We start from the raw sequence: 17,096 nt of genomic DNA on the forward strand, positions 1-17,096 counted from the left end.
GTAGTACATATTTTTATTTTGTATTGTACATAGTAATATTCATAATAAATGTTGGTAATAGTTAGCCAATATCATTCAATAAGTTATAAAATTTCTCTTATTAATCTTTTTATTTTTTGTTTCCTTTAGTCCATAATAAGATCTAGTTAGAATATTAATAGTTTGATTTTATATATAGAATGAAAATACTTATTTATAAAAATTTATACATATACTTCATAATATGACCCTTTTGAATTAAAGAGATCATTCTTACAAATTGATTGATGTCATTTAATTTTTTATTAGGTCTCATATTGAGCTAACCTGATAAGTGTTTAGGAATTGTAAAAAGGAGTTCAAATTAATCTGCAAATTTATATGTAGATGAGATAGTGATGATGTAGTGTGAAGCTAATATTTGATACTAATAGTAGTAAGAGGTATGAGTGGAATCTAATGTTGTACTTCAAAGAAATTGCATAGGCATATTTGATACTTTTACTTAGCTCATTTTAGTGGATTATTGTCCACAATGAGCTATTGTTTACTCATTGGGTATTTAGACTTTTCCCAATCAGGGCTATTTCCCTCATTTTAATAAATTCAAGAAGTGCAAGTTTGAGTGGATCCAATCAAAATTTCCCTATCCCAAACTCAACTCTCCATACTCTTATTACTAAATTTAAAATCCAAGATTTCAACCAACTTGATTTGGTTTCACATTTATGTATTGAATTATTGATTATAAATTTACCTCACTGAATGTTATTCTTTCTTCACACTTTCAACTCATGAATAAATGAAGTTATAAATGGGAGAGTTCATTTCTATTCAAATTAAATGACAACATTTCAATTAAGTTTGAATCAAGACAATAAGAACAACACCTTGTGACAAACCAAATATGATTATGGAGTACAATTCTTCAACATATTAGAAATCACAATTTGCAAGATCTGGAGGAGAAAATATTTTGTCAACCTTAGATGTTGGTAGCCTGCTAAATATACAATCACAAATTCCAAAATTTGGAGAACTTCAAGGGGCTATTGATTTCTAATGAAGATCTCTATGTAAATCAAAAGGACTCTCCAAATTATTTGACTAGAGAAGTTGTAAGTGCATGTGATAAGAATGAGAAAATATTCTTTGAACAAGTTTCAAAATCCATGGTGAAGATGGGTAATATCAAGGCCTTGGTTGGATATAGGGGAGAGGTTAGAAAAATTTGTGGTGGCATTAACTAAAAGTAAGTTGGATAGACAAATAAATACAAAGTTATATGATTCATATTAAAGTCTCCATCTTTCTAACATGACAATTGTTTGTTTATTCACTATGTACTCTATTTCACCAGTCTTCTGATTATTTTGTTATATATATAAATATATATTGTTGTTATTAAAATGACTCGAAATGTTTAGAATTCATTTGAAGTAAATTCTTGTTTATAATTATTCTATAATATAAAATTATATTAATAATCTAATTTTTAGTATTATAATAATATAATATTTAATATTTTTAAATTATATTAATATTAAAATTTGACAAGAATGGATTTATCAGTTATTGTTCAATCGTATTAAACCTCTTCTTTAAAGAAATAATTAGTCAAAGACTGAATTAAATACTTATTATTTTGATGAATAATACATATTTAACGATAAATTATAATGTATAATTAGTGTAACAATAAATAAAATGAATTAATATCTTAAAGATTAATGTAAAAGTTGTTAATAAAAGAAAAACATAGACTCAAACAAGACCCCTGGATAAGATGATATCTACACAAGCACAAATCCTCATAAAGTGAGACAAAAAAATCCATATAAACATTAAATAAAAAATAATATCTACAAATAAAATAAAATACACTACCCTTTACTAACCCTTACTAATCAATTGCAAAATATATATTCTATTGAAAATTTAATACAATATTTTAAACACCAAAAGTATTATATCAACTACTACAATTTAAAGAGAAAAACAAACAACTTCAAAGCTTTAATCTATTTGTATTTCTTTCATTTTCCAATTTGATATGGATCATTCAGTGTGGGATCAGATTTTATACTATCCAATCAAACGTCTCTATCCAACCACACGGTAGATGTCAGATGTTTTAAAGTGGCATCAGAGAACTTCCAGTTTATTTGTATTTATGGATTCAATAGATCAGCCCAAAAGACCAAACGTGTATTTATGGATTCAATCCAAGCTTTCACAGGAAGCCATGGAAAACTTACCAATATGAAGATGAAAATGATATCCCTAACATTAATATGGAAGCGAGCTCTAATTCTATTCTCAGCGAGGAGAATGTTATTCATATCAGTGGTGATGAACATATTGTAAATTATGTTGGAGATGTGAAAAGAGAAATCGTTGGTTTAATTTACAGAGAAATGGAGCGTCTTTGGTTGTGGAATGGAGGTGTGGAGACTATAATTTCTTTAATGGGATGGAGGTGGGGAGACTCCAATTTCTTTAATGTAAGTCATGGTCGAATATTTGAGGTCAGATTGAACTATTTCATATATTAAGACTTAAATTTTTAAGTTAAAAGTATTAAATAGTCAAAATTGTATTACACATCTAATAATAATAAATTTATTGATTATTCTGTAAATTTTGCTGATTATTCTGATGGACAAGAAATGACCACATACTTACAAAGTGGGCTTGTAGCAGAAGTTAATGCTAGATTGGAGACAAAGTGGAACATAGATTTGCTTGCACAGGTAATAGTATTAATGGAGGAGAATTGGGGTGAGTCTTTAGCTGTGTCTGTTATTGCTTCTCAGAGCCCTCCTCCTTCTTTAAAGAGCACAAAACTGTGAACAATGCCTCTCCATTATTGTATCAACTGTCACTGAACTGATGAGTTTCATATATTTATCTAATAAAATATGTTTTTATGTTGCACTGCTTACCTTGCTCAAACAACATAGGATTTAAATTCTGAAATAGATACAAAAATCATATAGCAATGTGGCAAGTCAAAAATAAATACGCAAATAAATTAAATCTATAATATATTGTTCCCTCTCATAAGAGATGTTACATCACAATCAATAACAGTTTTGATCAATTGGTGGAATACAATAGCTAACAAACCAATATGAGATTTTGGCCAACTTGTCTAATACATTAGTACATCAAGTAAGAGATATACCGCACAAGGATTGCAAACTACATTTGACATAACAAATAGTACAAAAGCCATCGACTAGGCTAACATGAGTATACATATATTTACAATAGAACACTAGGTCAAATATAAATTGAATACTTTTTGTGTAGAATATGATAGACCATCCTAGACAAGAATTCTTCTATGTCACTCAGCACATTGAAGGAAAGAATATTGTGTGAATTTACACCTTAAGTTAAATCTTTCATGAAACATTCAAATTATAGTAAATAAATAATGCTCATGTAATAAGAAAAAAACTTCCAAACTCTAGCACAAATAGAATTATCTGAAACGACAAAAGAAATACATTCATGCCATTAGTCAAAGGAATATACTTGTCGAAACCTATAATGCATCATGAATACATATGTCCTTTGGATACATTGTTCACAATTGTGTTAACAATTAAGTGTTTGTACAAACAATTTCAAATGGGTAAACTAAATACAATCTTTGCATATAGATTGACAATATGCTTCAAATTAGAAATCTAATTGTAAATCCACAAAGCACTCATTTACTATAGAAGTACCCAACTATATATTAATTTTCTAGTAAGATGCCATAATAAGGCAGATGTGGATTGTATATAAGGGATGGATAAGAAGATTGAGGAATTAAGGGAAAAATAGTCAAAATGGCAACTTCCATTAGGGACATTCTTAATAGTTGCTAATATATCATATTTGCCTTCATGGATTAACTCAATAGGCTTGTTGGGAAAGTGGATCAAGATGCTGGTGAGATGTTGGTGCTAGACTTGTAAATTGGTGATTCTACAGGATGATGGATTTTAAAGAGTAGATGGTGAATTTTGTGAAGGAGTTGGTTTGACTCTATGTGCTCTTCATTATGTTGGTTTTTGGCTTGGTCCCTAGTTGTGCTGGTTGTGTCTATTTGTTGTTTTGTTCTAGTTGTGATGTTGCTAGTTTTTCCAACACTATTTCATTTTGGAGCTTTGTTGGTAAACCAATTTGTCACAGTAGAATTTGCCCAATGGAGTGTGTGGCAAACCGTTCACAATAGTTGGAGAGGCCCTTGGTATGCGGTCTTCCTTTGCGTTTAGAGGGGCAGCTCCCTCGTATGATATAATTTTTAAAGGATTTTCAAATATAGAATTTAAAACTTCAAAGTTCAAGAGAAAGTCATCCAAGACGAATGCACCACATGCCTTCACGACCTTCTTTGGTAAACGAGATCGATAATAGAGGTGCTAAGAACTACGCTTGAAAGCAACCGGTATTATTAAGCACATTCATTATCATCCATAAAGTATTGCACCATGAGAATGTCTACTACAGTGTATAACAATTTGGATTTTAAAATAAGAAACCCAAAGAACATCTCATTTCATTTCTTTGCACCAAGAAAGCAATAGAGATTTTTCAATTCAGAGATAAAAAGTGTACATACTTTCCAAAATTTATCCCTAGATCAAAATTTCAGCATAGTGTTCCCTTATTTTTCCAACCAAAAAGTCCCCTTACAAAGCCCAAAAGAGCCCTTATATAGACACAGAGGTTAATAACTACCTCTTCATGGTTAATAACTACCCTCCAAATACGTGATTTGGGTGAGGTTAATTAACCTCAATAAAATTAACCTATATGCCTTGAAATTTGAACCTTAGACATTTTGAGAAGATGATTGAATAATTGATCTTTATTGACCCCCTTTTTCTCTTTAGATCATTTATCCAATGAAAGTAAATTCTACTTCATAGTCATCTCTCTGAAAATTACAGTATCAAGCTTTTAGATGCAATCTCATACACATTCTCTCACAAACCATTACATGCTACAATACACTCCACTTGAGCCTTTGCAAGTGCTTGTCTTCCCTCATCAAACCGCTTCCACCTTTAGAATGCTAAAACATATGGGATGCAACCTGTGGATTAAGTTTACCTAACTGCAATACAACATCTCCAACAAATTCATAACTGGAGCCATCTTTTGCATGAAAGTTGACCGAACAACCACAAAATCCTCCAATACGAGAGTAAATTTTGTTAGGATTGTTGATGTCAAAAGAAGGATGTTACATCAAACTTTGTACATTCTTGACATTGCTCGGGATACCTGAGAATGTTTGCAAAGTGAGCCAATTATTGATGACCAAGGCATTTCTGCAATTTCAATTCTCTTCAACCAAAGTGACGACATTTCCATGGGAAGAATTTGATTGTGTTTTTCCACACACTCTACATTTTAGCAAATTTTAATGTGGACAGTCATTTTATAAAATCCTAACCTACTATAGTGAAATTATGTCAAGAAATTGGCATGCTTTCTATTACTCTTCCTTGATGTTCATTAGCATATATGTTATGATGATGAAATCCACATCAGAGGATCCTTCCAGTTTCATTGATTATCTAACTGTCTGTCAAGTCCAGAAAAATTTGATGAGATCAAACACCCATCGGAAGCATATCTCAAATAAGATGGCTTTTGTCAAACATTTTGCAGTCAACTTCCAATCCAACCACTAATACTACCACCACTTTTGAGAGGTATTTTGCATGGCATGTATATCATTGTTTCTCTTCAAGATTATGCGAGTGTTCTTCTGAGAAAAGGCTCTTGCTCAAATTAATATATAACACACATGGATGAGACTTAATCATATGCCTGTTCATACACTGATCGCGCACTCTTTCTCCTGACTCGAGAATGGATTTTTGCCCTTAACTGGTGTTGGTGCAGCCCAGGTATCTCTATGCCCTGTTGGCACAGACTGGAAGGATGCTAGCAAAGATTGTAGAGCTAAGCTTTACACCTGCTAACTCCATGTGCTTTAAAATCTCCAAGGCTTTATCAAAGAACCCATTTTGTGTATACCCGGCTATGATTGAAGATCATGAAACCACGTCTCATTGCAGCATTTGGTCAAACAATTCCTGCGCCTCCTGCACGACCTTAGCAAGTGTGAGTTGCTGCTCTCCCTACGTTCGTTTGTTTTCTACTTGGGCCACGACTCTCACACCAATTCGTTCTCCAAATCTTACAACAAAATTGCAAAACCACATGTGCTGCCCTCAAATTGACTTCGATTCCGAATCTTGCAAGACCACAAACTCAATGCTTTGCTCAGCTAATTCAAAATACAACATATTCGTGTTCCAAAGGCACACGTCACAAGCCAAGGTTGTGAAAACTACCCCATTTAGCCCCAACCACACACGAGAGCTCCCTTGGAAAATGACCAAAATGAGCAACTAATCCGTTATGCCAAAGCACAGCAGATTCTGGCAGGGAAGATCCTAAATCTTATGTTATTCAAGCTAAACATGTCAGCATTCGTCGAATCTCCATCCACAAATAACACAAATAAATCGCTCCACCAAGACCAACACAGAAGGCACCAAATATTTGTTGCACGGACTCGCTAATTTATTTGCACCGAAATGAAACCCCTACTCAGAAGAAGAGTAGTTCTGCCAAAAGCATGCCTTGTTTCTTGCATAAATGCAAGCTTTTCTTTCGAAAGTATTTCTTCTGAGTCTAAATCACACACCATTCTTAAATATGTTGAGACCTCATCTATGTAATCTTTGATAACTTTGGGCACCCGCAACCTACCTTTATGGAGATCCGGGTTGCACATATTGCCCAAATTCTGAACCAAATCAGCTCTAATATAGAATATTATGTCCTGCAACCCACCCCTTTTCCGGCGCCTTTGCAACTCGTGTAACTTAGCTTTAACAAGCTCTTCATCATACAAATTAGACTCGTTTCTCTTGGGAGTCTCTTTTTCAAGCATTTTGGCGGCATGGGACCATTCATCATACGTAAGTGCACTGCTCATGAGATTTCTCCAGAATTTCCGATGGTGAGCAACCTGAGCCCTGGATTTTACAGAAGAATACTGCTTCAAAATCAGTGCTATTCCAACAATTAGGGCTAAAAAAACAGCATGCGGGTTCCGAGGATGGAGCCAATTGAAAAGTGGAGCAATAGTCCTCCCATATGTTCGCTTCAAAAACCCCTTGAATTTATTGTAGTGTAATAAGATTGCAATGGCCACAAGCTTTTGAAATTTCGATATGGATTTACATAACACGACTCTAACAACAATGGTTCTACCTATAACCGTTGATGGGTCGGAGACCTCTTGTATGGAACCGATTGCTCCAGCAAGCAGCTCATTCACATATTTGACTTCTCATAGAAGAATTTGAAATAGTTAGCGAAATTTTCAAACAAGTTAACAACCGTCTTGGAGAGGTTAAGAAATACACATTTTTGGAGAGGTTAATTAACCTACTCTAAAATGTGTTATCATTAACTTATTTGGGAGGTTAAGAAAAACATGTTTTTGGAGGTTATCATTAACCTTTTGAGAGGTTAATGAAAACATGTTTTTGGACATTATCATTAACCTTTTGAGAGGTTAATGAAAACATGTTTCTCGAGGCTATCATTAACCTGCAATAACTTGAGGCTCAGAAGTCAGATTTAAAAAATTTCAAGTGCTGTGCGGAGCTGGGAATGAGCCAGTGACATGAAGATTTAGAAACTCACAAGAATTCAAAAATAAAATGGCCATTTTAAAGCTTAAAACCAGGTGAGTTTCAAAAATTAATCATGGCTTATAAAATTGAAACAAATTTTATAACCGGGCAAAAAGCTTAAATGTAATATCTTACGTTTCAAGTCCCCTTACAACCTACTTTTTCTCATTAACCCTGCAACCATATTTTTTTATCACATTATTTTATACATGAGATATAACCCTAGAATTACCCAATCATATATGATAATGACATACCCAAAACATGGTTAATGTTAATCTAATTAATTTACTAAAGCTATTTCCACGTTCCATGCTAATCCCTTCTAAAAAACTTGGATACTTGAGCAACATTATTGAAATTTCTATTCATACAACTAAACATTAGTTATATTTTGAATATAACTTTAAGGTAAATACACTTAATTTTGATATTTGAAGTATAAGGTAAATACACATAATTTTGATATTTGAAGTATAAACTAATAAGCAATTGCAAATGCTAAAAGTTTAATTAAAATTGCTTTAAATATGTCTCATTAGCATAATTGATGTTCCCAAAAAATAACAATAAAAAAATAGTCTTGACTTCCACATTCTTGAATGTAATGCACTGTCCAACCTCTAGTATTCGGTGATATCATTGTAGAAGTTTTAACATGATCCCAGATGAACTCAAAAAGTCTAGAACTGATAAATCATCGTGTACTGCTTTGCTTGTAATTTTCAAGCACAGATAACTGTTTCAATATACTTATAAATACCTAGGTCCTCATATATCTTCCAAAACTTTTAGATATAAACAACTAAGGAAATCCACGTGCAGGAAATTTTTTAGATTGAGCTTAGAAATGCTAGGCTACGCTGATCTCAAAGAGAGACTGGTATACTTTACTCTTTGATTCATGAAATAAAGGAGGAGAATACAGGCTTCCAACCAATGATGGTGCATTCAAAAGCGAAATGATTGTCCACTGAAATTAATCAAATTTGGTAAGAGCTATTAATGTTTCTACATAAATGGGAATCCTTTTAGTAGTACCCATCAAAAACAACATTTAGGATAATATAACATGATTAATTTCTATTGATATGTTACTGTCATACCATGTCATATATGAAGGATTTTGGCCTTAAAATCCATACTATAAATTTTGGTACAATTCTGTAGAGTCAAAATAAAATGACTAGTTCTAATAAGTGGCACCTGTATAACACAGAGGGGATGATCAGGGCAAAGTGAAAGATTGATGGAATACCGAGTGACTACCTTCAAGAGATTACATGTTTTAATAGTTGGATACTTAAATAAAAACTTAAAACGAACCTAATCCATCATGTTCGATGGACACAGAAAACGCCCACTATATACTTGTTTAATTTTATAATAGTAAATTTAAGTAGTTTCATAAGGGCTATCAATTTTACTGTTTATTAGGAGATCATATGGTATATAATTTTAATCTTTTATTTTTCTTTTATTTTTTTAATAGATAATGGTGGAAGTTTAGATTATGTATTATTTATTTATTATTATTGTTAAAATTAATTATAATTTATGTTAATGTTCCGTTGATTCAAACCCTTAAGACTTCTTCCATAAGAAACTCACAATTTACTGTTGAAAACTTTTGCCTATATTTCAATCAAGAAGCTCCCCTACCAGACCCATTTAATAAATTGAAGACCTCAAAGTCTAACTTATGAACAAATCCACAGTTCAAACCAACTATGCCATCCTGTGGACTTAAAATAGACATATACATGTTAAGAATTCCTCAATTGAAAAGAATCTAGGAATTCAAAACTTGAAAATAAGAATAACAAGCATTAACAAACCGTTATTAAATTCTTTACCCGAAACCTCATAACTTCACATTTTATTATTTTCCGGTTTTATTTTCCAATTTTAAACTTGATATGGATCATTCATTGTGGGATTGGATTTTAGACTCTCCAATCAAATGGCTCTATCCAACCACATGGTAGATGTCAGATGTTTTAAAGCAGTGTCAGACACCTAATTTATTTTCACCCAAGAACCTGCAAAAGAGAGCTTCAAGAAATCAACCCAAAAGCAAGAAACTGTATCTATGGATTGAATCCAAGCTTTCACAGGAGGCCATGAAAAACACACCAACATGAAAATGAAGATGGTTTCCTCCTAATCAATATGAAAGCGAACTCTTCTATTCTCAGCCATAGCAATTCTAGCAATGTGGGCAGACTACAAAAGTGCTGCAAAAGCAGTGGACGTAGTCATCATTAACACAGCAAAAACAAGGGCAGGAGGAAAGCTGTCTAAGTCCTTCATTGGAGAGGAGAAAGCTCTCATTCTTGTTAAACAGGCCACTGATTTCATACGGAATGTTCTCTATTCACATCCACAATACCCAAGAAAAAAAGTTAGTCAAATAGACCGCCAAATAGTATTGTCTATAGACAACTACACAAAAATTGCAGTGAGTGAGGAGAATGTTATTCACATCAGTGATGAATATATTGCAGATTATGTTGGAGATTTGGAAGGAGAAATCATGGATTTGATTTACAGAGAAATGGGGCGTGTTTGGTTATGGGATGGAGGTGGAGAAGCTCCAATTTCTTTAATGGAAGGCATGGCCGAATATTTGAGGATAAGTGCAGGTTTATGCCCATCTCAAACATCCAACAATGGCAATATTGCTGATTATTTTGATGGACAAGAAATGGAAAAGTATTTACAATATTGTGAAAGTATCAGAGGTGGATCTGTAGCAGAAGTTAATGCAAGATTGGAGGCACAGTGAAACACATATTTGCTTGCAGAGTTATTGATATTAATGGAGGAGAATCCGGGTGAGTTTTTAGAGTCCGTTACTGCTTCTCGAAGCCCTTCTTCTTCTTCTTCTTTATTTCAAAGACAAAAACAACGTGATGAATATCTTTCCATTATACTAATAATTGTCACTAAACTGATGAGATTCATATATTTATCTATATGTTGTTTTATGTTGCACTGTTTACCTTGCTCAAAGAATATGTCTTTCGTTGCCTTCTTTGTCATCAGTATCACATTCTTCTTTTCTTTAGTGGTAGAGGTATATACAAGTGGAAAAAATAAAATAATACTTATGTATAAAGTCTGCGACCAAACATGTTAAATTCTCTCTTATGAAAGAATTCATGCGCTATATTGAATATATAAATAAAAGAGTTCATGAACATACGTCTCATTCTTGTAAAAATATAGGCCAGTGATTTCATGAAGAGTGTTTTCTTATTCAAACCCCTAATACCTAAGAACAATGTTAGAGAAATCATGGGTTTGGTTTACAGAGAAATAGGAAGTGCAGGTGGAGAAGCTCCTACTTGTGAGAAATATTTAAATTTAAATTTAAACCTTTGAAATATTTCACTAGGCATCCTAAAATTGCTCGGCACGTGAACGTGTCGAGTGTCAGTTTTACTCGGCACTTGATGGTGCCGAGTGACAGATTGCTCGACACTTGCTTGGCAACAATAGATGCCGAGTAAGCTCGGCTCCAACAGAAAAAATAAAAAACTTAATGCAATTTTAACGTGAATGCTTTCACCATTAAAACCGAAGAGCCATAGCTTTAACCTTTCAAATAAATTATTCAAATGCAATGAATAAAAGAGGAAGAAGAATGGATTCGAGTATGCCTAATTTCTTGTATTCAACTGAGATTAAAAACATTACAAATCTGGGAGCATTCGGCTTCAACCAGAAAACCCTAAATTTACCCTAAAACTGAAACAACTTTAATAACTTTAAAACTTTAAACTTGCAACTCTAATGGTTGCATACAATAATGCCTGGAGCAATCACTGCATCAACAGGATGAATCCAATAACCACGAACTTATAGTATGAACAAAGGAAGAATCACGTACAGCTACAAGCACAAACTTCTTTCCTTCTTCTTCACTGCTCTTCTCTGCAACTTCTAATCTGATCTGCTTGATCTGCTCTTAATAGAATGAATGTTAAAACATTCCTTTTATCATATTCTTCCTTTCCCTCTCAACGTTCAAATTTCAAATTCTCACCTACCAAAATGAATGCTTGCCGTCCATGAATGCCTGTGGTGACTTGACAGGGTAGATGGGTGTGGAGTTTGAGGACAAGCCACAGACATTGACATTAATTTCCAACACTCCCCCTTTGTCCTGAGACCCACAAAGAAGGATCACTATTGATCCAAATCAACTACACCAAGACTCTGTCTTAGGTGCACAAAAGTTTCAATGCCTAATGGCTTGCTAAAAATGTCTGCTAGCTACTGCTTTGACTTGCAAAAATTCATTTTGATATCCCCATTCTCCACCAACTCCCTGATGAAGTGATATTTGATTTCAATGTGTTTGCTTCTCCCATGGAAGACTAGATTCTTGGATAATGCAATAGATGAGATGTTGTCACGATAAATTGTGGTTCCATCTCCTTGCCTTTCATTCAAATCTGTCAAGATCCTCCTTAGCCAAATTGCTTGACATGCTGCTGCATTTGCTGCTATGTATTCAGCCTCTACTGTAGATTGAGCAACAATAGGTTGCTTCTTGGATGCCCATGAAATTGCACCCGATCCCATATGAAACATGTATTCGGAAATGCTCTTCCTATCATCTATACTTCCAACCCAATCACTATCAGTGTAACCAATCAACTTGAATTCATTTGATGCAGTATACAAAATTTCAAATCCCTTGGTACCTTTCACATACCTTAGGATCCTTTTTTCCGCTCGCCAATGTGAATCCCTTGGGGTTTCCATAAATCTGGAAATCAGACTTACTGCATGCATTAGGTCTGGCCGAGTTGTTGTCAAATACATTAGACTTCCAACCATGCTTTTGTATAGTGTTGGATCCAGTCTCTTGCTAGAGTCTTCCTTGCTCAACTTTAGACCTATTGCTATTGGTGTGGGGGCTGCCTTACTATTCTACATTTTAAATCTCTCCAAGATCTGCCCTGCATACTTTTCTTGAGATATGAAGATGCCATCATGCATTTGTTTTACTTCTATGCCTAGAAAGTATTTCAAGAGACCTAGGTCTGTCATTTCAAATTCACTTTTCGTGGCCTCTTTGAACTCACCAATTAGAGCCTTGTCATTTCTAGCAAAAATCAAATCATCTACATACAAGACAACAATCAATACATTACCATCTGCTGCCTTGATGTAAAGAGTGGCCTCACCATTGTTTTTGTTAAAGCCATTGCTCATCAAATATGAGTCAATCCTACTGTACCATGCTCTTGGAGCTTGCTTGAGCCCATAGAGAGCCCTCTTCAATCTATATACTTTATTTTCTTCACCTGCAACTTCATAATTAGGTGGCTGCTCCACATACACTTCTTCCTTCAATACACCATTTAGGAAGGCGGACTTCACATCCATTTGAAATACCTTCCACTTATGCTGAGCTGCAATTGCTATGACAGCACACATGGTTTCTATTCTTGCAACTGGGGCATAAGTCTCATCATAATCTCTTCCATACTATTGTTTGTAGCCCTTGACTACCAGCCTTGCCTTATGCCTATCAATCTTGCCTTCAGCATTGCATTTGGTCTCATAGACCCATTTCACTCTAATCACTTGTTTCTTGGGAGGCAAATCTGTTAGCTCCCATGTCTCATTCCTTTCTATAGCATCTATTTCCTCGTCCATAGCATTACACCATTTCTTCTCTTTGATAGCTTCCTCAAAATATACTAGATCACTATGAGAAAATAATGCAAAATTAACACTCTCATTATAATCTTCATACATTTCATCTTGGTATATCTCCCTAAGACTCTTGGTCTTTCTTGGTAATAGGGAGGAGAGTGTGGGATTAGAATCTTCACTGCTGTTGTTTTGCCGACTAGCTCGGTCTTCACTAGTACTCGGCACTGACACTTGATCATGCCTAGAGGAGCTCGGCAATGTCTGAACCTGCTTGCCTTTTCTTCTATTTGCTCCTTCTTCTTGCTGTTCATCAGCATCCTTTTCATTCATAAATGGCACTTTGCTTGAAGTTCTTGGTGACTCATCAATTTGTCCATACCAAGATTGATTTTCAAGAAATTTCACATCTCTTGAAAGCATCATCTTGTTGTTCAATGGGTCATACAATCTGTATGCCTTTGATTCTGGGCTATACCCTGTGAAAATGCATTTCACACCTTTGTCATCAAATTTCTGTCTTTTCTCTTTAGGCACATGTGCATATGCAACACATCCAAACACCCTTAGGTGTTCAATTGTCCATCTTATTCGTGACCAAGCTTCCATTGGAATTATATCATGGAATGCCTTTGTAGGACACCTATTAATTAGGTAAACTGTTATTGCCATAGCCTCTCCCCAAAATTCAGTTGGGAGACCTTTCTCTTTCGTCATGCTCCTTGCCATTTCAACAATGGTCCTGTTCTTTCTTTCAGCCACTCCATTATGCTGTGGTGTATAGCTGGCTGTGAGCTCTTTCTTAATGCCATGTTTCCTGCAAAAGTTTACAAAAGAATTGGAGGTATACTCCCCTCCTCTATCTGATCTTAGGACCTTGATATAGTGTCCACATTCTCTTTCAGCCTGGGTTTTAAATTCTACAAGTTTATCAAATGCTTCAGATTTATTCTTTAAAAAATACACCCATGTCCTACGACTGAAATCATCAATAAATGTCATAAAATATGTACTCTTCCCAATGGAAGTATCTTGCATAGGACCAACTAGGTCAGTATGCACTAATTCTAATGGATATCTAGCCCTCCTAAAATTTCCATAATGAAAGGGAAGCCTATGTTGCTTACCCAAAATACAAGCCTTACACTTGTCACAAGAATTTCCTACACGTGGCAAACTATCTACCATTCTTTTATTTGACAATAAATTTAAACCAGCATAGCCAAGATGACCATACCTGAGGTGCCATAGTCGTGAGGGGTCTTCAATCACACTCCTTAGAGCTGATTGTGTGGGAGGTGCAGCACTAACTTGAGATGAGAAACATGTCTCTATCTTCAAGGGAAACATTATGTTCTTTGTCATTTGAACTGCTGCAAGTAAGTTCTTGCTCCCATCTTTTTCTTGAATGACACACATGTCATTCTCCATCAACACTTTGTATCCATTTTGAATGAGCTAACCAATGCTCATCAAATTGTGCTTCATACGAGGGGCGAAATACGCATTTTGTATTTCCCTTTTCTCACCTTTCTTGGTGCGGACCATAATAGATCCTTTGCCCACAACTGGTAGGGTTCCATTGTTACCCATCTTAATTTTTGATTTGAAACTCTTGTCAATGAATGAAAACAAGGTTTCATTACCACTCATGTGGTTGCTACATCCACTGTCGAGGTACCAAACCTCAGGGCTTCCTTCTTCACCAACATTACACATGATGAAGGCAGTGTTTTCACTTCCCATATTCACATCAGCCACATTTTCTTGTCCTGACTGATCTTTCTGCTTCTTCCAACACTCATTTGCATAATGCCCATATTTATGACAGTAGTAGCATTCTACATTACTCTTATTTGAGTTGTAGTTTTTCTTACCTCCTCTTGAAGTATTTTGTGAGCTACTTGCTCCATCTGCTCTATCTAAGCCTTCTGCTGCAACATTTCTTTGTCCTCCATTACCTCGACCTCTGCCTCTGGAGTTCCTGCTTGAGCCTTTTCTTCCTCTCCCCCTTCCTCTTAGATTTGACTGAGCCTTGAATGCTTTCTCTTGGGAAGATGAAGAAGTAGATCTATTGATCCTGTGCTCATGGGTTTGAAGTGTACCCATCAACTCATCCATTGTCAAAACAGTGAGGTTTTTTGCCTCTTCTATGGTCATGACCAAGTTGTCATATTTATGAGGTAAACTCCTCAATATCTTTTCCACTATCCTTTGCTCTTGATAGTCTTCTCCATTTGACTTCAGCTGGTTAATCACATTGGAGGTCCTTAAACTGAAGTCTGCAATTGATTCAGTTTCTTTCATCTGAAGGTTCTCAAACTCCCTCCTTATATTATGTAGCTTTACAGTTCGAACTTTATCAGTCCCCTTGAAATTCGTCTCAAGGATATCCCATGCTTCTTTTGCATAATTTGCTACTGCAATCTTTGGAAAAATTGTCTCTGTCATTGCTGCCTCAATCAAACTCAATGCCTTAGCATCCTTCCTCCTTAACTCTTTCAAATGAGTCTTATGTGCATTTGTGAGGGCAGCATACTGAGTTGGATCAGTCACATCGTTGAATCCATTAACCACAAACTCCCACAAATCATTTGCAACCATTATGGTCTTCATCTTCTTTGCAAATATATCATAATTCTGTCCATTGAATAATGGTGGCTGCTGCCATATCTTTCCTGCATCTCCTGCCATGTCAAATATCCCAAGAAAAAAAAATGCCCTAACTCACTGTGGATGTAGGGCCTCAAAGCTCTGATACCATGTGAGAAATATTAAAATTAAAATTTAAACTTTTGAAATATTTCACTCGGCACCCTAAAATTGCTTGGCACGTGAAGGTGTCGAGTGCCAGTTTTACTTGGCACTTGATGGTGCCGAGTGACAGATTGCTCGGCACTTGCTCAGCAACAATAGATGCCGAGTAAGCTCGGCTCCAATAGAAAAAATAAAAAACTTAATGCAATTTTAACGTGAATGCTTTCACCATTAAAACCAAAGAGCCATAGCTTTAACCTTTCAAATAAATTATTCTAATGCAATGAATAGAAGAGGAAGAAGAATGGATTCGAGTATGTCTGATTTCTTGTATTCAAGTGAGATTAAAAACATTACAAATCTGGGAGCATTCGGCTTCAACCAGAAAACCCTAAATTTACCCTAAAACTAGAACAACTTTAATAACTTTAAAACTTTAAACTTGCAGCTCTAATGGCTGCATACAATAATGCCTGGAGCAATCACTGCATCAACAGGACGAATCCAATAACCATGAACTTACAGTATGAACAGAGGAAGAATCATGTGCAGCTGCAGGCACAAACTTCTTTCCTTCTTCTTCACTACTCTTCTCTGCAACTTCTAATCTGATCTGCTTGATCTGCTCTTAATAGAATGAATGTTAAAACATTCCTTTTATCATATTCTTCCTTTCCCTCTCAACGTTCAAATTTCAAATTCTCACCTACCAAAATGAATGCCTGCCATCCATGAATGCCTGCGGTGACCTGACAGAGTAGATGGGCGTGAGGCTCGAAGACAAGCCACAGACGTTGACGTTAATTTCCAACACTATTGAGTAGTTGAGATTAAGTGTAGATTTATACCCATCTCAAATGGACAACAAATGGCCACCTATTTACGATATTGTGTTAAGTCTGAAGAATGGACTTGTTGCAGAAGTATTTACAATATTGTATAACTATTGGCCACGTATAT

The 17,096-nt window shown here is 35.0% G+C and overlaps 1 protein-coding gene across 1 annotated transcript; it reads left to right on the plus strand.

Annotated features, from left to right (window-relative positions):
- The first annotated feature begins 9,921 nt into the window (after positions 1 to 9,921).
- On the plus strand, positions 9,922 to 10,494 carry LOC149549466 (uncharacterized). Its single transcript, XM_089794323.1, has one exon. The coding sequence runs from the start codon at positions 9,922 to 9,924 to the stop codon at positions 10,492 to 10,494; it is 573 nt and encodes a 190-aa protein (XP_089650449.1).
- Positions 10,495 to 17,096: the final 6,602 nt, after the last annotated feature.

Source organism: Cupressus sempervirens, chromosome 7 (assembly GCF_028749045.1).
Source record: "Cupressus sempervirens isolate cs-2001-9-10 chromosome 7, ASM2874904v1, whole genome shotgun sequence".
Taxonomy (NCBI): domain Eukaryota; kingdom Viridiplantae; phylum Streptophyta; class Pinopsida; order Cupressales; family Cupressaceae; genus Cupressus; species Cupressus sempervirens.